Source organism: Anneissia japonica, unplaced genomic scaffold (assembly GCF_011630105.1).
Source record: "Anneissia japonica isolate Jap-2015-1 unplaced genomic scaffold, ASM1163010v1 scaffold9_len2422644_cov172, whole genome shotgun sequence".
Taxonomy (NCBI): domain Eukaryota; kingdom Metazoa; phylum Echinodermata; class Crinoidea; order Comatulida; family Comatulidae; genus Anneissia; species Anneissia japonica.
The window spans coordinates 236666-247110 of NW_022758107.1; the positions used below are offsets into that span (position 1 = coordinate 236666).

Consider the following 10445-nt stretch of genomic DNA (forward strand, 5'->3'; position numbering starts at 1 on the left):
GTAAAATTAATAAAATTTTCGAATTATGAAATGTGTAGGCTGCCAGCACCATGACCTGACGATTAGTGCCTTCAAATTTTTAAGACAACGGACAACGTAATGCAATGATGACATAGAGATTATTATTGTATATTTTTGGTATATATTTCAGCCACTCCGAGTTTCTTTCCTATTCTTTCCTCCTCCTTTATTCTTTCATATATTACGTTATTTTATTTATAATTACAACAGATTACTTACACATACATTAATTATGTTTTTAAATATAATTGTTTATGTTTATGGTCTAGTCTCTGTATACTTGTTATATAATTAACATAATTCAGTCTTTGTTTAATTTTCAGTCGGAGATAATTTCAAACACCCTAGAGTGCACTCTCAGACAGGTTTACCTTTATATGACTTCTAATGAATGGATTCATTGTTCGAAGCAAGAAATCAAGTTGCCTTTTTTCACATACCGTTCATGTTTTTATCGGATGGAAATCTCCCCTAGTACTGTTTACATTAAGGTGCAACAACATAAATGCCAATATAAAAAAAAAATTGCAATGCTACACTATGTGTTATTAGGATGCTTGGGATGTGAAGTTGTTTTGATTGTAAAAAAAAATTGTCAAACTTTTGACAAGAATTGAACCCAGGACCCTAAAATTAGAAGGCAAGCAGTTTAACTAGCAATCTACATGTCCTTTCCTTGTGACTAATTCATGGTAAATTACTTTCAGCAATTTACATTATTTCTATATTACTATGCAATTGGTATCTATATGGAACATTAAAAAAAGTTTACATCTTTTAGAAATATATTCTACCTAATTGGTTAAAAACAGAAAAATGTGCAATTGTATTTAATTACATAATCAATACAGATATTTCACAAGGACTAAGTATAAAATGTAAAATGGGAAAGACAATAGAAACTACATCCTATGCTTGAAAGAGTTTACTGTAGATTAGAAAAATAATTGGTTTTACTGATGGGAAAAGGATTTGATATTTTAACAGGATAGGTAATGACTAGTAGTAACTAAGATGATCATGAATTATTCATCATTCAGAGCCGACTGGAGCACTGAATACTTTTATATGTAATATTGCTGAAGAATAAATTATTTTTTTTCAGCTTTTGTGTGTGTTGCAATTTTGTAATTTTTTGTTTACTTTAGTTGATGATAGAGAAGGGTCTACTCAGACAGGCTGATCCGGGTATCTATCATGTGTTACCATTTGCCATGAGGGCAGTAGAGAAGTTGACCAAGTTAGTGGATGAACATATGTCAGCAGTTGGAGCGCAGAAGATGGTAATGCCAACCCTTGGGTCTGCAGCACTTTGGAAAAAGTCTGGTTAGTATTCTATGTGCTGTGATATGAATAAAATGGACAGGAATAAAAATATAATGTTGAAAATTTAAAAAAAAAACCATTATTGTCTAGTAAATATACTCATATTAATAAATGACTACTTTTAATGGCTTGAAGTTTTGATTCATGGTCTCTAATATGGTAAAATAGAAAGTAATCTTAAAAAAAGAAAGTATTATTTTTTGAACATTTTTTCTACAATTTTAGACCACATAAACGGTGGTCTAATAGAGACTTTCAAAGGTTTACTAGGGTGTACCATATATCCAGGTATAATAGAGTATATGCAAATTTTATCATCTGTGATTCAACAACTCGCGTCTATTCCCAGCAGCATTCCCTGTCTGTGAATAATGGTGGTCTTAAGGCGAGAAATTTTTTACCTTGTTGCGCAAACCTATTGGTTTTTATCGTCACAAGACGGCAGACAAAAAATGAAAATAATATTTTGTTTCCTCATTTAGCAAAATAATTTTGTCAAACAAAACCATCTAGACAGAGGAGAAAATAAAAATAAAATTTTATTAATGAATTAATCATTGAGATTAATAAATGCTTTATATTTATATATATATATCTCAGGGGAGCAGAGAATGTAATAAATGTAATATAAAATTTTATTTTTATTTAAAATCACCATTTTTGATGGTTAGAGGGTTCATTAAACCATATTAAACAAGGTATAAAAAAATCTTGCCCAAGATTTTTAAATGTGGAATGTATGGGAGACCTTGTAAATGTTTACTAGGATATCATATCCAGGTATAATATATGCAATTTGTATCATGCTATACTTCTAAACTTCTCCGGCAGCATTCCCTGTTTATTATTGATATTTCCATTACTATTTGGTATTCTGCTACTGGTAATAATTATTAGCATCATACAAAATAGATGTATGAAAAAATTAACAATTTATAATTTATTTTGTGTTTTAAGTTTTTTTAAAACTACCATGTGCATATGAAGGATGTCTTCTATATTTCATTATCTCTTTTTATTTCTCACCAGGAAGGTGGGATGGAATGGGTTCAGAATTATTCAAACTGAAAGATCGTCATGATGTTGATCATTGTTTAAGTCCAGTAAGTTCAGTTTGCTTATTGTTTAAAAATTATTAAAATGTAACCAGATAAATTTATTTAAAAATGATTAAAATTATTACATATTTTCTGAAGCATCACTAAGGGTAATGATGTATCTTCCGTACCAATTTTCTTTCCCTTCCCTTTATCCTCCTCATCATTTGGCTCCCCCTTTTCATTACTCTTCTTCCATAAGAATTGCCTTTTCTGCACTGTGTCTGCTCATGCTTTGTCAATCCATCAGCCTTAATTCTCCCTCAACTTTTTCATCCATCATTTGATTTTTCCTCCTTCCCTCTCTTACCCTTCCCTCTTCATTTCTTTCCTTCTTTACAATCTACTATTTTATCTTCATCACTGGATTAGGATTTGTTTTATTGTGAACCATAGGATTATTTACTTTTTTTTTATCAATTTTTTTTTTCTCAAAGACTCATGAAGAAGCGATTACAAGTCTTGTTGCGGCAGATATAAACCTGTCGTACAGAAACCTTCCCTTAAGGCTTTATCAGGTAAGTATCTTAAAAAATGGCCGTCATTAAGAGCATTTTCAAATTCTGTTTTTAAAAATGTTGTGCACACTATCTATATTTTATGATGCTAACCCTCATGCTCAACATATTTGTAATAACTCACCATTTTATTCACAAATAAAAAACAAAAAAATGGTTGAATAACAGAGATTTATGCACAGAAACTGTGACATAAACATTTTCTAATATATATTTAAAAAAAGAAAATAATATTATATGTTTTAAACTTAAAATAGTTTTACTCAATCTTCAGATTACTCAAAAATTTCGGGATGAGAGGAGACCAAGGTACGGCTTACTGAGAGCAAGAGAATTCCTGATGAAAGGTCAGTGAAGAAGGTCATCACTCAGGAGTCTCAAGTCTCCCGCAAGTCGTGGGAAATTGGGAAGGCCTCCCGCACTCATGCAGGCAAACAAGAACCTCCTGGAAAATAACCACCTCCTGCAAATCCACAATATTTGCATGTTTTTACCAGTATTTAATACTGTATTATCAATTGTCCCCCGAAAGTTCATCCCCATGCACAGCAATATATAATCAGATGTGTTAAGAAATCTCATTTATAAAGTTCTCCTGGATGTTGATTCTTTTAAGTTAGGACCACTGTACATTTATTATTTTTTAAGGATAACGAAAAGAATTAAATACTGTAATAGCAAAAGCTGAAATAACTGTATAACAGTATTTAAATCTTAAAAAATCTGAAATGAAACTGTATTACCAACAGACTTTGGCCCTTTTCTTCTTCATCTTTTGGGTGTAACCAAACAAACTTACCAACTCTTAATTTATTTGAGCTTAAATTTTACTCTTTGGCAAGACGAATGGGCGAGCGGTTAAGGCAGGGGTGCCGCAAACTACAGCCATAATATCGGTGCTGGTTCAAACACAGGCTCGCCTATGGTTTTGGTGGTAGTACAAGTCTTCTCTTATAAGGACTCTATACCGTATGCCCAGTGAAAACAATTGGCTTGTGTGCACTTTAATGAACCCAAGACATCCTTCGAAAAGATTACTGGGTTACACTGGTGTACTGGCCCATTCTGTCCCTGTCATTGTGGACAGACGAAACTGTGCCTCTTGGCAGATGATTGAACGTATTGAGACCCTTAGGAGAGCAGAAAGTTGTTGAATAAGGTATTCGACGCCATGCGCAATACAGCCTAGTTACAGCTGCAAGCCACAGGTTATCTTCTACCTTTACCTTCTTGGTATGTTTTTGCACCTTGGATAATTTATGTTCAGATTGACTGACATTAAACCTGTTTGGTTTATTAGTACTGTATTATTATCATCATCACAATCAGTAATCTTTAAACTATCATTAGTATTGTTTTTCAGATCTGTACACATTTGATACATGTATTGAGAGTGCTATGCTATGTTATGAAGCAGTTTGCGATGCATATGCCAGTCTTTTTGATAGATTACAACTGGATTATGTTAAAGGTAAGAATATAAATTTCTAAAATTGCACTTCACTAAGGTGTGCAATACATTTAAAAGAGGAGGCTTCTTCTGTACGAAATGCAGCAATATAAAGGTAAAGTTAGGAGAATATCCCATAACTTGCAGCATCATTATGCTGAATTGGGTATGGGCGTGGTCCGTGACTGCCTAGCCGCCATAAACAGGCACTTATAGTAGTTTCATGTTCGCATCATTCACACCAACGACAGGGGCTGAAATGAACCATAGAATCAGGTTTAACCCCCTACTTTTCATGAAAGATGCAATGATTTCTTTAATGTACACACAAGCCAAATGTGTTCACTAGACCTTCATTTTAAATCCTTATCCGAGAAGAATTGGTTTTACCAACAGAACACTGGCTGAGCTGGAATGGCTTGAACCAGCGCAGTTAGTTTTTACTACTCAGCCACTAGACTCACCTAATATTTCCTTTAGAACTTTAGGACTCTACAGTTGAGTATAAAAATGCTGGGCTAGCATCATCAAAGGACATGCCTTTGTAGTTTTGTATGAACACCCTCAAATGTATGAATTTACAGTAGTATAATCTCCATTCATTGTTGTGAGTAGTGAGTGTACTTGGTTTTATGATGTGAAAGAAATTATAAAAGAATAATTTTTTTACTTTAGTTTTTTTTTCTTTTCTTCAGTGAAAGGTGATACGGGTGCAATAGGGGGAAGTCTATCTCATGAGTTCCATCTTCTGTCATCAATGGGAGAAGATGAGGTTTACACCTGCAAAGAGTGTGGGCATGGTGCTAATGTTGAAACTACAGGTGAGGTTAATCATATGCAAGGTTAACAATAATTGAGACTGTAACAAAAAGCCATAATAACACAAGTATGATCATATGAACAAGAGTGACTGCTCACCAGTTCACGTGTTCCTCCACACTTAAATACAGTACAGGCGCAAGTAATCGTATTGGGTTTTTTGGAAGAGCTAATAACATAGAAATTTTTTAATAAATAGAATGTTTATTTGTACAAAAAAATATATTATTTAGAATGTTCATTTGTACAAAATTAAAATATCTTAAAATTGAAAAAAAACCCAAAATATCTTAAAATTGGAAAAAAAAATTGAATACTAAGGTGTGATTCGAACTCACTGAACTCCGTTCAAAACCGGCGACGCTGGACGATTTTAAAGTTTGGTAACAAGAACTGCAGTGAGGCTCTGGGATCAGCACGTTGCGTGGCCCAGGAAGAATAAGTTGCAAGATATTAATTCTGTGAGGGGGGAGGGGAACAATTTGATAGGCATTTTGCCAGCAATAATTGGATAGATTGACAAAAATAAAAAAGCTACACTATGTATTGCGCCCATTCACAGGACCTACATCTTTACATTTAAAGCAGCTAGTAAAGATTATGATGTCAGTATGAGAAGGAGAAACTCCAATTGAAAATATTGAACATATTTTCTTTCCTGATAGCTAAATTTATCTTCAGTTTTATCTTACAGTGAATGGCCAACCAGAATGTGCTATGAAGAAAGCTAGTGCAGATTGTGGGATGATAAAGGCAAAAGGAATTGAAGTTGGGCATGCATTCTACCTTGGCAAAAAATACTCGGAAGTGTTTAACACTCAGTTTAGAAATGACAAGCAGCAGACACAGTAAGTCACTGCAACCTTAAGCCGGTTGCAAACATTGCAATTTTTGCTTACAAGCTGCACTGTGGCATACTCAGTCTAAAATTGTCTGGTGCGTAGAACTTGAGGCATGGTGTGAAAGGATTTACGTATACGACACATTGACACTGACAGTCAAATGATATCATAGCATGTTGAACAATCATAAGCAAAATCGCAAGATGTGAGACTGGCTGTATGTTCAGTTGAACTTTTTATGTATCCAGGGATAAAGACATTACTCTGCTAAGGTCGTAGTTATCCGCATATACCATCCTAACTGTTACACCGCAGTTTTGTTCTGGTAATCCACATACACCATCCTAACCAAACTATGCATCTTGATTTGTTTTAGATAAAAAAACCTATTGTTTATATGTTAAATTTTATATTCACGGTATTCAAATTTTATTTCTTTATTCAGTAGTTATCATTGAAGCCTCTCAGAAGGCAGATATTTAAAATCAAAAGGCCTCTAAAAAGGAAAAAAAAATCATTATTATGTCTTTAGACTGGTAGAGATGGGGTGCTATGGACTTGGTGTGACTAGAATTGTAGCTGCCGCCATTGAGGTACTGTCAACTGACACTGAGATCAGGTGGCCTAATGCCATTGCCCCTTATCAGATCTGCATCATTCTACCAAAGGTAAATAGATGTAAATTAAATTTACAAATTATTATTATCTGTTATTCAGGTATGGGCAAAGTTGCCTTCAATATGTCAATATGTAAATCCTAATTTAAATTAATTACTAATCACTGATAGAAAAAACAAATTTGTACTAGTATAATGTTGAAAAATACCATTGTGTTACCCAAGCACAACCAACCAAACATATAGCAAATATAGGCTTCAAGTGGGAGCATGCGTTCACTGCTGGAGATGTGATTCCGTTTCAAGGGAACTTCAACATTTGGATCTCCTGCAATTCTATAGTTTTTGCTTTAGCTTGTTATTATGCAATGGTATCCCATAATTACTCTTTGAATTCTGAACTCTGAAACTAGATTTACTCTACAACTATAACTAAGTGCCTAGACTAAAAAGTATTTGAAATACTTGAATGATTTTTTTATAGGAACTTTTCATGCTTTACGTAATTAATTTCATATATTATGCATTTACCTCATTGGCTACGATTTTTCTAGCCAGAGTGCTGCAGGGTGACTGATAGTGAGCTATAAGTAGGGCCTAGACCTATAGTAAAAAAAGATGAAATATGATGATAGGGTTTTTAATATTTTTTTACATATATTATCTAAATTGAAAATGTATTTTTGCAGGAAGGATCAAAGGAAGATAGTGCAACATCTACTTGTTTGACATTGCATGACAAACTAATCACAGATGTCAGTTGCTTGAAAGGAGAGATAGTGTTGGATGATAGACAAAATTTAAGTATTGGAAAGCGTTTGAACAACGCTTATTGCCTTGGTTACCCATTGATAGTAGTATGTGGTAAAGGGGTAAGTATATATTTTGTGTGTAATATGAAAGAGTATAGAATTAACTAAAGAGAGCATGTTCCTATTTCCAAAATATGTCAATTCCCTAGTAAGGATGAAAGTGGACACCGTCGTCATAAAGTGCGTCCACATTAGATATTAAAATGCATTCGTTTCTAAAATAGTAACATTAAGTTAACTATTGCCCTCTACAAAGGAACTGTATTTTGTGGTTGTGCTGAGCACTACTGGGTAACTAAAAGTTACAACCGAACATAGCTGCATACAGGGGAGTATTGTGTATTTACGCTCTCTTTATTTCCTATACTATTTTGGTAATATCCATTATACACCGATAGTACTAATAAAATTGACTAACGAAACACCTAGTAATTTTTTTCTTGGATATCTAGGATTAATATCATATCATAATTAATATCATATTACTTAAATTCATCTTAAGAATAAAAAAATGTGTCTAACCTCGTTGTACTGACAGCATATAAAGTATACCGGATGGCCAGCGCACGAAAAAGTTTTAGACATGAAATGAACAGGACTGGTGTTTGTATAATTTTCAATACTGTATATTACTACATAGGTATACTGTATATGAAATTTGTACTCTAAATATCTCAAATATTTTAGGTGCACCTTTTTATTTTTAAAACTTAGATACATATTACATACACCTTAACATCTGTGTAGTGTACGTTTTCGAAAAAATATATGCAATTTAATTAATGATCTTGCACGTTTAACTGTATGGTTTGTGTATGAATACAAGATTTTCTATCTTAAATTTAGCTTTTACAAGATGAACCAATGTTTGAAGTTCACCTCTTGAATACTGGCGAGAAGAAATTCACGTCCATGGATGAATTAATTCAGGAAGCCTCACAACTTGCGCATAATTTATGACGACGATGAAAGATCAACTACTATTAGCTACCATCATGAACATTTTGCTGGTGTGTATTGTAAGGAGTGTAGAAGTGTGGTAGTATGGGAATCTAATGCACTATTTTAAAGCCGGGCATTCACTGCATCATACAACGGCCGATGACAACTCCCACTGCGCTCACTACGAGTGTTCGGTAAAGTGACACTTTCAGCTGATTGTCTGCAGCAGTCTGAATGGATCCTCATAAAATATCCGTTGCATTGTGTTATCCATAGAATCACGTCGGCTAATGACCATCTGGATTCAACAGTTGCTGGTTGCAGCAGCCAGTATTCCAAAGGGAGGGGAAGGGAAGAGGAGGGGAAGGGGATGGGAAGCACATATTGTCCGTCATTTTCTCATCTAGTGGATTAAATTTGCTGCAGTTGATAGTGGCCAATAAAATTAAAAGAAAAGACTGAAAAGACTTACTTGTGAATTGTTGTTGTCCTATTGGTTACATTGTATGGTATACCAATATTTACTGGGTTGAGGTGCATGGTTCAAATTATAGCCCAAAGTGATTTGGATGCAAGGGACGTAGTACACCTCCACATCACTAAGGGCTATAATTTGAACCATGATCCGATTAATATCATAGTAAATTTTTTTTAAAAATATATATACCACTACATAGATTGGCCTACTGACCAGCTAGGAGGGCATGGCTGGAACTGTTACCTGGTTTTTAACCAATCATATGCCTGGAATCTATGTAGTCGGTATATAGGAGCGGTTGGCGCACCGGTTGTGGCTTTGACTCCCAACCTTGAGGTCGGGGGTTTCGAAACTCTGGCTGTGCGCTTGTGTCCTTGTGCAAGGCACTTTATCTACGGTTGCCTCTCTCCACCCAGGAGTACAAGTGGGTACCTGGTAGGTTCCAACACAACCTGCGCTGATTACTAGCTGCAATATTATGGAATGACAATATAATTTCATTTACTAATTTAATTTGGTGTTTCAATGTGTTCCATATGTGTTTGATCCAATGACCGGGTTAGTAATGTGAAGCGCTTAGAGGCCTTGTAAAGGCATGAAGCGCTATATAAGAACAACATATTATTATATTATATTATTATAATTAGCATACTGTATATCACGCAAATTCCTAGAATGCTGGGGTTTTGCTCCCCCACAGAGTTTCTGCTCTGATATACTGTATTTGGTTGCATATTTTATACATGATTTTAAAAATATGTTGCTGACACATTTCGCCAAGTCCTACAAATTCTATTGAGTGCCCTACAATTCTTATGAAAGGAAGCTTTTAATTGGTGATAACTGAAAAGTCCTGGGAGTGTAAATTCCTCCTAGTGTAAAAGTGACCACCACAATTTTTTTGATAATGGGCTATTGATTATTGTTTGTGGGACAAATGCGTATTCCTGTAAATTAAGCATGCTGGAAAAATTCCTGTCGGTCCGAGCCATCTCTGGAGTAACCTTTGATCCAAAAATGCTGCTGTTTCTTGCATAAAATGATGCATTTATTACTACAGCACCAACCAACATGATAAAACAACAATTAACTGATAGTCATATAAATTTATTAATTATTGCCGAGACTCCCGGCATACACAAGTTTTCATGGCCATAACTTCTTTCCTTCAAATTATACGTCTTAAGTCAGCTATGCCAAACAATATAGTACAATATTCTATTTGAAAGCATGCATGAGTGATGCAATGGGAGAATGACAGAATTGTATCCCCGGATGCCCAGTGGGAAAGAGGATACATTCCCAGGGGTATGCACTAGAAATTACCTGAAGTTTTAGGTACAGGCAAGATGATTCCATGCCTGGTTAGAAACATTCTATATTTTTTTGCCAACCTTGAATTCACCACTGATATGTTTAGCTTCATTAGAGCTCTTGATATAGCTGTCGGGTGTTTTTTAAGTGAAAACAAAAATACCAAGGGACTAATTGTACACAAACATCTAGACTGCTTACATTCATCT

At 34.5% G+C, this 10445-nt stretch overlaps 1 protein-coding gene across 1 annotated transcript; it reads left to right on the forward strand.

Moving 5' to 3' along the window:
• Positions 1 to 1167: 1167 nt before the first annotated feature.
• Positions 1168 to 8809, forward strand: LOC117125150 (probable proline--tRNA ligase, mitochondrial; the record flags this gene model as incomplete). Its single annotated transcript, XM_033271551.1, is given in 10 exon segments — positions 1168 to 1347; positions 2377 to 2450; positions 2882 to 2962; positions 3237 to 3309; positions 4326 to 4433; positions 5108 to 5233; positions 5926 to 6079; positions 6606 to 6741; positions 7380 to 7562; positions 8349 to 8809. Coding segments are annotated over 10 exon segments (1229 nt in total), but the record flags the coding sequence as incomplete, so codon positions are not given.
• Between the last annotated feature and the right edge of the window lie 1636 nt (positions 8810 to 10445).